General features: G+C 41.7%; 1 protein-coding gene across 3 annotated transcripts in view; it reads left to right on the top strand.

Annotated features, from left to right (window-relative positions):
* LOC117523944 (cullin-9) overlaps positions 1–16,284 on the top strand; it is a 376,653-nt gene that overhangs the window by 30,821 nt on the left and 329,548 nt on the right. For all 3 annotated transcript variants that reach the window (XM_034185568.1, XM_034185567.1, XM_034185566.1), the window contains exon 5: positions 8,578–8,716. In XM_034185568.1, coding sequence (XP_034041459.1) covers positions 8,578–8,716 — 139 coding nt within the window. The remainder of the gene's footprint in view (positions 1–8,577; positions 8,717–16,284) is intronic.

The raw sequence follows: 16,284 nt of genomic DNA, 5'->3' as shown, positions 1-16,284 counted from the left end.
TAATGTTATCAGAACAGAGTCAATTCTAAAATATGAATTTGAGCGCAATAAGTGAAGAGCTTCTACCTGTGCAAATGTCTTTGGACTTTGATTCGTGGACATTTTTAATGATCCGTTCATTTATTGTTAAAATATAAAATGAAACAGCTTTTTAAAAATAAAAGTTGCTGTTGAAAGAGCCTTTTATTTAGAAGCAGGTGATGTTCTGCTGGATTCTCAGGACCACATGAAGGTCTCTTCTGCAGCTTTGACCTCTGGTGTTGCTGAAGACACTTTTGTCCTATTTTGAAGAGCAGAGATGTTTTCTTTTGACTGGACTTCATGGTGTTCAGCTCATCAATGAAAGTTTGGTTGTCTGCACAGCAAATGTTCCTGATTGCGACAAATAATATTTCTTTAAATATAAAGAAACACTAAACAGTTTATATATAAAAAGGAAAGAAAAAACTATGGAAAAAAACACCAAAAAAACACCAGAAAAAAAGTTATTTAAATTTGAGGTTTTGTGGTCTCTGACAAAAGCTGTAGCTTTATTTGGTAAAAAGAAAAAAGACTGAACCATTTACAAATTAAAGCGTTCACTCAGATCAACTGTGCTAAAAGGCTAAGCTAACGTTAGCTGATCAATAAACCTTCACAGCAGTGCAGTAAATGTCATGTTTTATTTTTACATTATTCTCACCTTGATAAAGCTGCAGAACTAAACTCTGGTCAAACTGGGACTTCACATATATCCAAAAAGTGGGAGATTTTGGACTGAGTGGGTCTACTCCATCCCGCCGGCTGCCTGCCTCGCTCTGCCCAGGAATGATGCCTGAAGGCCAGCTTCTCCGTGCGGGTCGGCCCGCTATCGCGGTTCGATTGATATCCCACCAAGTCATCAGTCCTCCCTCGGTCGGCGTCGCTCCAATAAGTAGCTGAAAAAAGCTTCTCCCAGCAGGGTGATGGGAGAATCGTTCTGTTGCTGTTTTTTTAAAGTTTTTTTTTTTTTTTTTTTTTTTGTGGTTCAGGTGATGCAAATTCAAGATGATTCAGGTTGTGGAAACAGCCAGAGTGTGACGTAGCAATATCTGCCCCCTTGCCGCTTCCAAAGCGAAGCTTCTGACGTCACAACGCATCCGACGGAATGGAAAGCGTTGACGGATCGGCTTGACATGTTCAATGTGAAAGGCCCATAAGAAATATTCAGTGAGTTGGAAATGTTCATGTTTTCCTTCTCTGACATTTCTCAAGAAAACTGGCTGTAAATATCAATCAATCAAGTTTTATTTCTATAGCACTTTACAACAGTTTTCACTGACCCAAAGTGCTTTCCAGTAGCACCAACTAAAGATAAAATAAAAACAGTACGAAAAACACACATAAAAGCATAATAAGAGCAACAAAATACTAGTGATGTTTTGGAGCGTTCTTTTGTTTTTCATGATTCCATAATTTTTTCCTCAGAATTGAGTGAGTCCATATTTTTTTCCCTCTGCTTGGTCTAAAAAAATAACTGTTACTGACTGCCACAATTATTTTTCCTGATTTCTTATAGTGTTTCTTAAAGCCAGAAAGTTGTCATTTGAAATGACTTTAGTTTTGTGTCATGTCTGTGATCTGTTTTTTTTCTACAAAATTAAACAACTGAATGAACATCCTCCGAGGCCGGTGATTGCATAATTTTTGCCAGGGGTTGTACACAGTTCTTGCTGTGCTTTGGGCTGGTATTCCTTGAATCCATCACGTCGTGAGATGTAGTCGGGGTGATTCTGCTAATTGATGTAGGTGTCTCTCTTCTCGTTCAACAACTCGTTGATGGAGTCTTTTCTTGGGGCCAAGAACTGCCCTGGCTGACTCGGTGACTGCCTCTTTGAGTATGGTCCATTTTTCTTCAGGTCCTCCAGTGAGAGGCCCAGTTGTTTCAAGTCTTCTATCAATGTGATCCTGGAATTCTTGGTGGTGTGTGCTGAGGTTTGTGATGTCACGCGCCTTTCTGAAGATGTTCGGGTGCTTGCGGTGGTGAAGCACAATGTGGATGTTGAGTTTGGCTCGTATAAGATGGTCTGTCCAGCAATCCGCTCCATGCGTTGCTTTGGTGATGAGGACGTCCTTGCTGCTTCTCTGGTGGGTGATGAGTCAGTGAGATGCCATTGTTTAGATCGAGTGTGCATCCATGTGTTCTTGTATTTGTTTGCTTGTCTGAAGGCAGTGGTGGTGAACAGTTCATGTTCTGTACATTTACTCAGAACAAGTCTGTTGCTATTCATCTTGCCTACACCGTGCTTCCCAATCACTCTCCTCCACTGGTCCCTGTCACTGCCCACTCGGGCATTAAAATCTCTCAACAGAATGAGCTTGTCTGTGGCAGGTGTAGTGCATAGTGTGTCCAGGTCAGTGTAGAACTGCTCCTTCACATCTTCTGTTGATGTCAGGGTGGCGGTGTAGGTGCTAATGATGGTCATAAAGCGCCTGTTGCTGATGAGAAGGTGGATCTTCATCAGCCTTTCGTTGGCGCCAGTCGGGAGGCCTGGGATCTGCTTGAGGCATTGGGTCCTGATGTCAAGTCCAATGCCATGAATACAGTTTTTGCTGGACAAAGCGTTCGGCGTAGTGGCGCTCCACACATTACCATAATAGTTTCACAAAATGGCTGGCGAAAATGATTAATCATGATTCAGGTTTTACTTGGGTTGGGTATCGAGAACTGGTTCTTATCGGGTATCGTTAAGAAATGATTCGATCCATCGACATCTGTAGCCTTCTTGCTTAACGATTCCCTTATCGGTCCTTCAGAGTGGCCGATGTTTTTGGAGGTGTTTGTCGGGAAAATGATCATGTCTCTACGTTGATTACAGAACCCCTGCAGGGTCTGTAATCGACCATTTCTGCAGTGTGGGTCTTCTTTGAAGCTTGAAGCAATGAAGCATTGATCCGACCCGCTGCTTTGTTGGTTCTTTATTTTATTTTGCTTTATCTTAATTTTTCTCAGCTAAAACTCCAAAGAGCACGTCTGAGTAAAATTTCCCTTTATGTTAAACCGACCTGTTACGGCATGAGTTAAAGTTCTCCGTCACCACGACGGATTTCCGTCATTTGGAAAATTTAACCACACATACGCGCGCGCACATGGTGTTGTGTATTTTGGGGCCGAAATATGATACTCTCACTGTCAAAGCAACATCCCGTTCTGCGCTAATCAAAGCAGCAGCAATGTCAGCGTGAGTGGCGCCGCACCGTGGAGGAAGGGACTGTGAATTTTCACTCCTCTCCACTCTGTTTCCTGCTTGCTACAAGTCACGGTCCTTCTCCTTCCTTTCCTTGTGGGAACATTGGGTTAGAACATTTTTGGGAACATTTTTTGTAATCGAATTATTCAAATTACTCGATTAATCATTTCAGCCCTAAAAACCACCTTAAGAAGCCGGGGCTTCAGGGGCTGATTAGGCTGGGCCCCTGTGAGGAGCCATTGTAACACCCTGGAACTTTGGTATTCTGGGCTTATAAAGGTCCTTCTTTGTTTGTCTAAACATAATAAATAGCTGTGGAATTAACTTAATTAGACCATGATATTTTTAACCTTTTACATACCATGTTTCCGAAATATTGGCCAATCAGGTATAGGGGACCCCCCCACCCCCCAAAAAAGTGCTACAAATGGTTCTCCCCAGAAGCTTTTAGTATAGTGGTGCTGTTGGGAACTATCACCGCGCACAACGCTTCCACTCGGCGGCTTATCTGACCTTGTCCTGAAGTCCTAATACAAAAATTTAAATCTTTTAATACTGTTTCTGGTCTGACTGTGCTGAATTGTTGATTAGTTAAATTAATCTAAAATCTGTGTTTCACGGACACACTGTATGTTATAAATGTGCAATAAACTTATTTGAAAGAAAAATAATGTACAGAAAAACAATTTAAAATGTGGGAGATTCCAGATTTTTTTTTTTTTTTTTTTTGGAACACATTTGCCTGCATAATTTTCAATTTGAAAAGTTTGAATTCCCAAGTCACAATATCACCAGGCTGGGGGCATTCACTTCAGAGTGTGAAAATCTCACCTTATCCTTGTGATTCAGATTTTGACACCCCTCTGTATTGTCAAAAAATAAAATAAAAATAGAAAAACAAAAGGTCCGGCTTTCCTCCCCGAGTTAGCAGGTGCATTTCTGGAAAACGTTTTATTACTCTGCATTTTGTCAGCATTTCTCAGCGTGTGATGTACATTTTAGGAAAAGCAGAAACATCCCGATGGCAGATAAAGTGAATCTGATAACGAAGCTTCTGAGCTTTCATTTGAATGTGAAGGTTCAGATTTACAGAGGCTGTACAGAGAGACAGCAGGCAACACACTTCACCCCAAAACTCTTCATTTTTTCAGAGTCTGTCGGATTTTGGATCCTCACGTGTGGTGACACTGCTGGACACTATTTTAACCCCACTCTGAGCGTGCATGCGGGATGTCTAAATGACAAAGTTTTTTTAGTTTTTTTTTGGTGGAGTGGACTTTGGAAATCACAAGTGGATGACTGTTCAGGTTTTTAATCTAGTGGCTCTAGATGGCAGTATAACGGCATGGCACCGTTGTTCCATTGTCTGGGGAAAACCCTGGCTACAAAATCATTTCACTCTATTCTGTAGCAGCTAATCTGAATTTTTTTGTTTCTTTATGGATGTATTCTGATCTAGTTTGAGGCTGATCCAATGATGATGAGGCTTACAATCGAGCAAAATGAGAAACTAGTATTTTTCTGCTGTACTTAGAGACAAAATTGATCGTGCAAACCCAATGACTATATGAGTGTCATTTTGCAGTTAGAAAAGCTCCACAGACAGACAATATGGAGAATTGTAAAGAAGTTTCAAACTGATATTGGAAACTTTGCAGTCAGGTTGAATGAATGTCTGAACCTCTGCAGTGCACATATCTGCGGTAACACATCTTGTGAATGCCAAAACTCTTACAAACTAAGATGAAATTAGAATGAATGAAAATTTCCTGAGATATGCTTCAAGGTGACCATATGACAGATATCGGTGTCCAAAAGTGTAGAGAGTTTCTTTGGTTTTATTTTTGTGGCACTTGTTTTGGGACACATGTACTTAAGCTCACAATAACACTCAAATCATGATTTCACATCATTTATTGAAACTAAAACAGTTGCATGTACATTTCTGTCATTGATTTGATTAAAGAATGCTCAGGCAGTAATGTGAGTTCTTCTTTTATTCATCTTGGTCCAGTTGTTGCAAGCTGACTTGAATAGAAATCATAAGCAGCTTGTCCAGGGTGTCATCTTTCATTCTCTTTCGGGGGGGGGGGTGCCTTGACAAGCTTCATAGTGGGAGAATCCCCTTTCACAGTCTGAAAATATAAATGACATGAAACCTCAGCTATGGGCTGACAGTCTCATCACAGTGCACGTGTATTGAGGCACTACAAGTAAACGCATTTAATAAGTTTTCTTTGAAGATGCTAATCATGTTGTCTATCTAATTTTCTTCAAGTCAGTAGTACAACCCCTGGCAAAAATTATGGAATCACCGGCCTCGGAGGATGTTCATTCAGTTGTTTAATTTTGGAGAAAAAAAGCAGATCACAGACATGACACAAAACTAAAGTCATTTCAAATGGCAACTTTCTGGCTTTAAGAAACACTATAAGAAATCAGGAAAAAAAAAATAGTGGCAGTCAGTAATGGTTACTTTTTTAGACCAAGCAGAGGGAAAAAAAAATATGGACTCACTCAATTCTGAGGAAAAAATTATGGAATCATGAAAAACAAAAGAAGGCTCCAACACATCACTAGTATTTTGTTGCACCACCTCTGGCTTTTATAACAGCTTGTAGTCTCTGAGGCATGGACTTAATGAGTGACAAACAGTACTCTTCATCAATCTGGCTCCAACTTTCTCTGATTGCTGTTGCCAGATCAGCTTTTCAGGTTGGAGCCTTGTCATGGACCATTTTCTTCAACTTTCACCAAAGATTTTCAATTGGATTAAGATCCGGACTATTTGCAGGCCATGACACTGACCCTATGTGTCTTTTTGCAAGGAATGTTTTCACAGTTTTTGCTCTATGGCAAGATGCATTATCATCTTGAAAAATGATTTCATCATCCCCAAACATCCTTTCAATTGATGGGATAAGTCCCGGACAGCACAGCGCAGAATGTAGGAATCAATGCTCCATGGGGACAGCCAGCAGCGAACAGCCAAATGGCATCAAAAGTGACAGGCAGCGTGCAGCCAGTAATCACACCCAGAGAAGCCTATATGCACAAACAATTAAAACAAGCACTTGACAGGTAACAATTCAAAAAGACCACGGCTGCTGCCGACAGCCCGCCTACCACAGGAACGCAGAAGTGAAAACACCAGGCGGGGACGTGCACCCAACCTCCAGCAAGCCAGTGAAAGACAGGCACTCCTTGCTCACTTTTATGTGGTATTGTCCCTCAGTGATGGGCTGGAATCAGATATCACCTTCTTCACATGGTCAGGTATTGGCAAATTTCAACAGAAATTGAGAGTTTTCACTTGTAAAATGAAGTACCAGTGTCAGGACAGTTTTGTTGGTGAGGAGCTGGTAAACTGTGTGTAGTCACGGTCACCTTACCGTTGTTAAGTAAAGTTGGAAAGATATTCAAAGATTGGACCTTCCGCAGTCAATAACTTCAAAGCAAATCGCTGTTTTAAATCAAATGACACTGCTTTCCAAACGTTGTAATACAGACAACAAAGGACAACAGACCAAAAGCTTTTTTCCCCCCAGACAACCAGAGGGAGTTCATGATGTGTGATGTGAGTTTGGTGGCACTACAAACCATAAATAACAAGTTTAATTTTAGGCTATTGTTCCCATCTTAGTGCTGCAGTACAGCAAGGGGGAGTTCATTGATGTGTGATGTGAGTTTGGTGGCACTACACGCCATAAATGTGACGTTATTGAGTTTTTATTAAAGCATTTCTTTTCAACGTGGTTAATTATTGATGGTCCCTGAGCTCCGGTCTTGCAGCCGGCTGCATATCAAAATCAGTGTAATTCACAAAGATCTGAGGAAGTCTCATTTTGGGGGGAGAGGGGGCGGACTGTTTTGGTTGGTTGTAGTTTGTATGTATTACATTTGGAAAGGGTTATCATTTGATTTAAAACAGAGATTTTCTTTGAAGTTATTAAATCTGGAATCTATTTTCCCATCTTTACTCAGGAGAGAGCCGCAGTAAATCTGACTGGGCTGAAATCCCACACCACCACATGGAGGATAATATTATTATTATCATTATTGTTATTATATTTTTTTCCTTTACATGAGGGATAGTAACTTCAGTTTACGAATCAGCGAAGCTGGTCCAGTCCACGCCAGAGAGCATTCATTGGCTGCCCATGAAATGTGCATGTTAACAATGACTAAAAACTGTCCTATGTGAAACAATGAATGATTTTCGCTCCTTCCTGCAACGATAGAAAAGAGTCCCGTTTAGGGACTTTAATCAGCATTAAGGTGAGTCACGATTGACATCTTTAAATGACTTTGGTGCAGGATGATGAATAAATTGTGGACCCTCTGCTTCTGATTTAGAAGCAGAGGGTCCACAATCAACATAGAGAAATGATCTTCCCATTACACCTCCTCAAAAACAACATAATGGCTCAATTGCAGTCTTTTTTTCAGGCAGCAGCATGAAGGGGTGTTACTCTGCTATAATGCTAGTTAGAAGTATGAGGAGGGAACCCACACAAATGCCGGGAGAACATGCAAACTCCACACAGAAAGGCCACAGGTGGGAATTGATCCCATGATCTTATTGCTGTGAGGCAACATTGCTCACAGATTATTATTGGTGGGATGTGAGTGTGTTCACTGACTAACATCCAGCAGACAAAGATTTGAGCTGTTGAAAATTGTTTATTAGCAACTTAAGCCACCTTGACACTGGCATGAATTTGATCTGTGTATTGTCATGCAATCTTGCATGACAATGAGTGAACTTGTCGTGAACTGTGCGTGGCTGCGTGCCAGTGTGCAGAGAAAATTTGTGAAATGTTGAAAATTTCTGGTATGCATTCATTTCGTGCTACTTGCCTGAACTTGTAATGAACATTGGACAGCCTATTTGAAAACACTGCGTGTCATTGCACGCAGGGCATCTCAAGGAAGATGAGATGCTGCATCTGTAATAAACATAACTTCACAGATGCATCATCTTACTCATAAGAAGGAATGGAAATGCTCCTATTTTACCAATCCATTACGTTTTTTTATATATATATATATATTACAAATAATTACTTTTGAGATAAGAATGCATTCTCTCCAACACACGATGAGCATGACACAACCCGCAGCTGTAGATCATTTCTCTGTGATTCTGGGAGCAATGAGTGATGGTTTCATCTGCCAAATTCTGAGGAAAAAAATGCGTCATCAGCTACAAAATTGTTATTTTATATAGTGTGGTGTCAAGTGGGACAAAGTGGGCCGCATTGGCATGACAAATTGCACAAAGTGTCAAGGTGCCTTTGCTCTACCACCCAAACGTGCATGCAGCAGCAGCAGAGGCCTCACCCCTGTCTTCTATCACTGTGTTCAGGTGTACTGGAACTCACTGTCCAGAACATACTGGGTTCATTGGCACATGGTCGAGATCGTGGGCAACAGTGGCAGCAGCCACACTGAGAACACTCAGGTGAAGGTGTCATCTTTAAGTGGACCTCTAAAACTCGCTGATGGTAAGACCTTGTTATTTACCAGCTAGTTTGATTCTGAGACTAAAATGAAAGTTTAGGGCATGACTGCAGCTGGCTCAAGAAGTGACAGCTACTGTTGTTGTTAGTATGCTACTGTTAATTGCAAAAATGAAGAGGTAAAAAGTTCAAAGAAAGAAGAGAATAGAAGACTTTGACAACAACACACTTGCTGATGATAATGCAGTACAACAGGCTCTTTCCACCGAAATACTACTACGAAAGTCTCCAGTGGCCTGTGTCATTACCCATCTGTCAAAGTATGTGTGTGTGCCATGTTTGACTCAATTCCAAGATGCCGTTTGGACAGGAGAGGGACACACACACACACACACACACACACACACACACACACGGTTATTTCTTACTGTGTAAATTGCTACTGCTGGGAATTGAGCCAATTGAGCTCAAGCACTCCACTGGTTTACTGGGTGCATTAACAAGCTGATAAGTATGAATTGTTGGGTGTTGTCATATCATGGTGCACACACTGTCTGAAACCAATAACAAATGTAATCCTATAATCATTTGCATAGACTCCTGACAAGGAGTGGGATGATAGCCCAAATAGGGGGAGACTCTGTTTTTCTTTGCAGGTGACCTGCTGTGCGTCAGCCAGCAGACGCGGCTGTGTGTGTGTGTGTTTGGCTGTGTTTCAGCCGTTTCAAGCCCCACTGATGTTCTGGGATGAAATTTGGGTTGCATAAGGTTATTAGTTTTATTTTAAATTTTTTGGGGAATTTTTATTCCCTTCTTCTTCCGCTGAGCATTTTGGACTTGTGTGTATATATGACTGTCATTTTTATTTTATTCACTTTCAGCTAACATAACAATCAGCAGCACCTCCCGTCTAACATTTTATAATATATAAACATAAGAATATTGCCTTCAGCTGTTCCTTTGGTGTAATCCAGATCACAGAACTGTGTGGTGGAAGAGCGCTCTGTAAAACTGCTGAGCAGATGGGAGCCGGACAGCAGTCATGGACTTTTTCAGTCGCTAAAATGGCTTAAAGTTTATATTTTCCTTGTTTCCCAGTCATAGAAAGTCCAGTAAAAGTGTGCTAATTATTTAATGTTGCCAGTATGATGTCAAAATCTCTACAGATCTGTTCTGTGTGGCTGCGTCATGCGCGCAGAATGCAGTAATCAACCAGTTGCGCGCGTTTGGCTGGTGAGATATTTTGATGTGGCAACACTTTAAGATAAAACTAAAATCATTACAGATTTTTTTTTTCATTTTTTAAATTAATGAGAGGTCAATCAATCAATCAACATTTATTTATAAAGCACCTTACAGCACCGACTTGTGTCCAAAGTGCTTAACATTAAAAACACAAATTCACAAAAACAAAACACATACAGAATAAAATTTTAAAACAACACATAAAAAAGAACATAAAAATAACAGAACATGTCACCTCCCCACTAAGTGTAAAAAGCCATTTTAAATAAATAAGTCTTTAAATTCGATTTTAAAAAGTGCTAGGTCAGGAATAGTACGTAACTCAAGAGGTAGCACAGTCTGGGGCCAGCTACCGCGAAAGCATGATCACCCCAGCGTTTATATTTTGACCTTGGAACATCTAAGTAAAGCTGGCCAGACGCCCTTAATGTCCTACTGTAGGTGTGCAAAGTTAAAATTTCAGACAAGTAGGGAGGTGCAAGGCCATAAATAGCTTTAAAAACAAACATTAAAATTTTAAAATCAATTCTAAAATGATCTGGAAGCCAGTGGAGTGAGTACAGGACGGGCGTAATGTGCTCACGTCTAAAAGTGTTTGTTAAAAGACGAGCAGCAGCATTCTGCACCAACTGGAGATGTGCAAGAGACGACTGATTAATGCCCGAATAAAGTGCATTACAATAATCAAGTCTGGAGCTGATGAAAGCATGAATGGCATCTCAAGATCACATCTACTGAGAAAGTGCTTTATTTTAGCCAAAAGGCGAAGTTGGAAAAAACTAGCTTTGACAACAGAGTTTATGTGTTGATCAAACCTCAAACAGCTGTCAAATATCACTCCCAAATTCTTGACAGCTGGTTTTACATAGTTAGCCAAAGCACCAAAATTTGGTGTTACCACATTTGGTATGCCAGAGCGCTCAAACACCATGATCTCAGTTTTACCATCATTCAGGTAAAGAAGTTTTGGGACAGCCACTGCTTTAAATCACGAATACAATGAAATAATGATGACAAAGCATCACTCCCATTAGTCCTCACAGGCAGATAGATTTGCAGATCATCTGCATAACAATGAAAGGACAGATTGTGCTGGGTTATAATTGACCCCAATGGCAGAATGTACAAAGAAAATAGAATTGGCCCAAGGACAGAACCCTGCGGCACTCCACAGCACAGAGGAGCAGTTGATGAAGAGAGGTCCCCAATCATGACAGAAAAGCTCCTTTCAGCCAAATATGATCTAAACCACTTAAGTATAGTACCCTGAATGCCAATAAAATGTTCTAACCGGGAGACAAGTACTGTGTGATCCACAGTATCAAAGGCTGCTGTGAGGTCCAACAGAACCAGCACAGCGGGATTCCCTGCATCCACTGACAGAGTAATATCATTATGAACTTTTAAAAGTGCTGACTCAGTGCTGTGCCGTGATCTAAACACAGATTGGAATTTTTCAAAGATGAGATTGTCTTCTAAAAATGACTGTAACTGTAAAAAGACAACCTTTTCTAAAACCTTAGACAGAAATGGCAGATGAGACACAGGTCTAAAATTAGATAAAACTGATGAGTCCAGGTGAGGTTTTTTAAGAAGAGGTCGAACCACAGCATGTTTAAAAGCAGCTGGAACAGACCCTGATCTAAGACAAGCATTTATAAAAGTTAGGAGACCCACCCCAACAGTATTAAAAACCTCCTTCAGCACCTTAGCTGGAACAACATCTGAAGGACAACTTGTAGATTTTATGTGTTTTACATCAGCGAGAGATGCAAAAGAAATGGGCTCAAACTGCTCGAGCACAGCAGAATGTGCACGAGGAGCAGACAACTCAACATTACAGTTCTGATCAGTGTTCTGTCTGACTGATGAAACCTTATCAATAAAAAACTGAAGAAACTCCTCACAGGTTGTGGTTGTAGCGTCCATCAAAACAGAGGTGTGTGGATTTACAACTGAGTTTATAGTCTGAAATAACACTGGGATGATGACAACTGCTTGAAATAATATGAGACAGATATTGTGCTTTTGCCTCCTTCACAGCCTTCTGATCGTCAGTCAGACTGTCCCTTAGAAAACCCAGAGACACCTGTAGTTTGTCCTTTTTCCATTTTCTCTCCGCCCGTCTGCAGCGTTGCCTGAGGGCACGGGTCGTGGCATTTAACCAGGGGTCGGATTTTGATTTCCTGGATTTGCAGCGCATCGGTGCAACAGAGTCCAAAATTACTGTGCATGTGGAGTGGAAAGAAGAGAGGATGTTATTTGGGAGTAATGGAGAAACCAGTCCATTGATGGCATAAAACTGAGAGTCCATGAAGGCAGCAGCAAAGTCCCCCGCTGTCGAGGAGGTGACCAAACGGCGGTGAGACAGAAACAAGTGGCTTACCAGCGGATGGAGGAGCAATAAATTCAAAAATAACAGGAAAGTGATCTGAAATAGCAGCGTCTGATATGTCCTGAAGGGAAACTGAGAGCCCACAAGAAATGACCAGGTCCAAGGTGTGTCCAAGATTGTGTTGGTCCATCCACAACTTGTGTTAGACCAAAAGAGTTCAGGAGGCTTTTAAAATCATCAGCCAGCTGATTAGAAGGACAACAGATATGAATATTAAAATCACCACAGACCAAACCTTGTCATATTTTGGGATAAAATCTGCCAGAAACTCAGAAAACTCCTGAATAAAATCTTTATTAAATTTTGGTGGATGGTAAACAACAGCACAGAGCACAGGACAGTTGAACTCCATCACAAACAACTGAAGTTCAAAAGTGGAGTAGACATTAGAAGATAAAAATCGGCATTTAAAGCTGTCTTTAAAAACCGTGGCCACACCACCGCCACGACCTGATGCTCGCGGGGAGCTGAAAAATGAGCAGCCGGGGGGGGGGGAGCTCAGAAAAGGCGTTATTTTCACCTGGTTTCAACCAGGTCTCCATTAACAGGAGAAAGTCCAGAGCACGACTGGAGAAAGTCATTCAAAATGAAAGTCTTACTTGTGAGTGACCTTGTGTTGACGAGCGCCACACGTACTGAGCGTACGTCAGTCTGCTGCGAGACACGACTGAGCGAGTGCAGGTTCTCCTGCACGCAGCCACGACTGCAGCCACGACTGCAGCCACGACTGCAGCCACGACTGCAGCCACGACTGCAGCTCCTCACAGGACGGCGACGCGGAAGTGGAGACCCGGCACCCCGGACAACCGGCCGGAGCCACCGAAAGCGAAAAGTCAGGGAACGCCGCACGTCGTAGCCATCATATGGTGTGAAGAATCCGGCTATGAATTATCGTGGAGCATGTTTGCAGGAAACAGCCAGGCACACTCTGAGCCGAACACGGACTCCTCCTCTCTTCCCGCGTCCTCTGTGGCGCAGACGCCGAGGCAACACGCCAAGCGGCCGGCGTAGAAAGTCTGGTACGGACGCTAAGACAGGTCATTCAGTGCGGCCATTGTTTTTGAGGGTTTGTCGGGAAGATTACAGACCTGCAGCAAGTCTGTAATCAACCGCTTCAGCAGCGTGACTCTGATTTGAAGCTTGAACCAATGAAGCAGTGCTTCGATCTGCTGCTTTATTGGTTTTTTGATTCGCTGCTCTTCAGAAGTGGCAACTCTGCTTCTTAACCCCAAATATCAATCGTGAGTCACTTTTGTGTGGAGTAAAGTCACTAACTGGAACTCCTGTCTTGTTGTGAGAAAGAAAAGAGAATTGTCCTCCGTTCCGTTGGCACAGCTCCAAACGCTGCTCCGCTCTCTGCTGAGTCCAGTTAGAATTAATAACTTCAAAGCAAATTGCTGTTTTAAATCGAATGACACCTCTTTCCAAACGCTGTAATACAGACAAAAACTACAATCAACTAAAACTTATTTCCTCACAAAATGTGACGTCCTGCATTCTTTATGAATTAAATTGATGCTGACGTGCAGCTGGCTGAGCTCAGCTCAGAGGTACGGAGAGACATTCATGCCATTGTCTGAAAGGAAATGCTTTTGACAAAAACTACAGATTTTGTTTATTTGTATTTATGTCCAAAGTTTAAGGATCCAGTGACCAATTTCATATTTATTTACTTTAAACCTCAACAAATGTTGACATAGAAAACCTGTAAAGCTATTTTAGTACACAGAAAATTCACAAGAGGTATCGATAAGGGAATCGATAATGGTATCGATATCGATAAAATCTTATCAATATCCATCCCTACTTACAACAGTGTGGCTTCGTAGTAAAAGAGTGCGGGTACTAGACTGGCCTGCCTGCAGTCCAGACCTGTCGCCCATTGAAAATGTGTGGCACATTATGAAGCGCAAATACGACAACGGAGACCCTGGACTGTTGAACAACTGAAGTCGTACATCAAGCAAGAATGGGAAAGAATAAGCGAAGTACGCATCACATCTGCGCATGTGTGGGTCAAACGGGGGCAAAAATTCCAGCTCCCTAACTCTCATGCTCCCATTGAATTTCGTATACAGTAGCATTAGCAGACTGTAAAAGTTAAGGCTTACAGGGATTGTTTCAAAGGCTTTAAACCTTAAGCGACACATACAATAATGACAGGGGTGCATTGTGCTGTTTTCAAATGCTCGAACGGAATTTATAGGCTTGAAAGTTGGCTGAAAACACACAATTGCAAAGCTCCGCCGAGTCCACACAAAGATGGAAAGAAGAAATGTGGTCCTAAACCTCCGTTCATTCTACACAATTTCGCCACAGAAAATAAAGATCCAGACGAATGTTAAAGACGGACTAAAATTGTAAGTTTCTTGCACACATTTATTTTGTCCATATCCTCAAACTGTGCCGCTGTTTTCGTGCATTGGCTATGACTGTAATGTCGCGCCATGAATGACGTGGCGCGTAATATTGTACTATTGACATGTTCTATAAACAAACTGCATGCATGCACATATCATTGTATGTCTGTCAACTTATCAAAACAAACGTGACACCAAAGAGGTTATATGTGAGACCCACCTTGATTGTCGTCATTATGAAGCCAGCGGAGTAGCGATTTGTCATCCCTGCTTCGCAAATATTCTGCAATATCCACAGTTTCAGTCTCTGGACTTCATCTAACCATCCGTCAGTTGCCTTCAAGGGATCAGAAATTTGTTTGTCTCCAACTATCAACAAGCACTGGTCATTTTTGAAAGCAGCGCGCTCTTCCTCCTTCGTCGGGACTAACGGTACTCTTTCCATTCCATTCTTTCCATTTCTGTCCACTGCCGTACGTAGTCCTGGTTGTAACAGGCAATCTGCGGAGCTTGCAAAAACGCTTTCAATCGTCAACTTTCCAGCAGTTGAAATGATCCAAATCACAGCACTCCTCGCTGCTTTCTGCTGCCATAACTTGTGGGTTGGTAGCCAAAAAATTTAGCCTACCGCTAATGCACCGCGCGGCCTGAGATGCGCACTTCGCTTATTCCACCTACAAAGCTTCAACGATTAGTGTCCTCAGTTCCTAAACGCTTGAGTGTTGTTAGAAGGAAAGGTGATGTAACACAGTGGTAAACATACCACTGTCCCAGCTTTTTTGAAACCTGTTGCAGACATCCATTTCAAAATGAGCAAATATTTGCACAAAAACAATAAAGTTTATCAGTTTGAACATTAACTATCTTGTCTTTGTGGTGTATTCAATTGAATATAGGTTGAAGAGGATTTGAAAATCATTGTATTCTGTTTTTATTTACATTTCACACAATGTCCCAACTTCATTGAAATTGGGGTTGTACCAAACGGGGTGGACGTGCTTGGGATAGCCAAAAGGAAGCAACCTGACTGGTTTACTGATAACTTTGAGGAAATGCACCTCCTAATTGAGAGGAAGAATGCTGCTTACCTAAGGTATGTCAATCGGAACACCAGATCTGCGAAAAAGGAATTTGCAGTGGCTAGAAACCCCCTCCAGCAGAGGACCAGTCAGCTGAAAAATGATTGGTTACTAGAAAAAGCCACACAAATTCAACGCTATGCAGACACCAACGATATTGTCTTTCTAATGCCTGATTCTGTTTTTTCTCTCTGTTTAAGGTGCAACTCCATCCAGAGATAGTTGTATTTGTGTTGGCAACCCTCCTGTCCTGTGCACCAACAGCAATTCTTGTATATTCGTCCGTGAATTGTTCTGTAATTTATATCTGTATCATGGCCCAAGCAGAGGGTCACCCCTTTGAGTCTGGTCTGCTTGAGGTTTCTTCCTCTGAGGGAGTTTTTCCTTACCATTGTTGCTCTGGGGGTTGGTAAGGTTAGACCTTACCTGTGTGAAGCGCCTTGAGGCAACTCTGTTGTGATTTGGCGCAATATAAATGAAAATAAATTGAAATTGAAAATTGATATGAGAAACTTCTGTCACTCTCTAAAAGAA

Source organism: Thalassophryne amazonica, chromosome 13 (genome assembly GCF_902500255.1).
Source record: "Thalassophryne amazonica chromosome 13, fThaAma1.1, whole genome shotgun sequence".
NCBI lineage: Eukaryota > Metazoa > Chordata > Actinopteri > Batrachoidiformes > Batrachoididae > Thalassophryne > Thalassophryne amazonica.
This window is presented reverse-complemented; position numbering and strand designations above follow the sequence as displayed.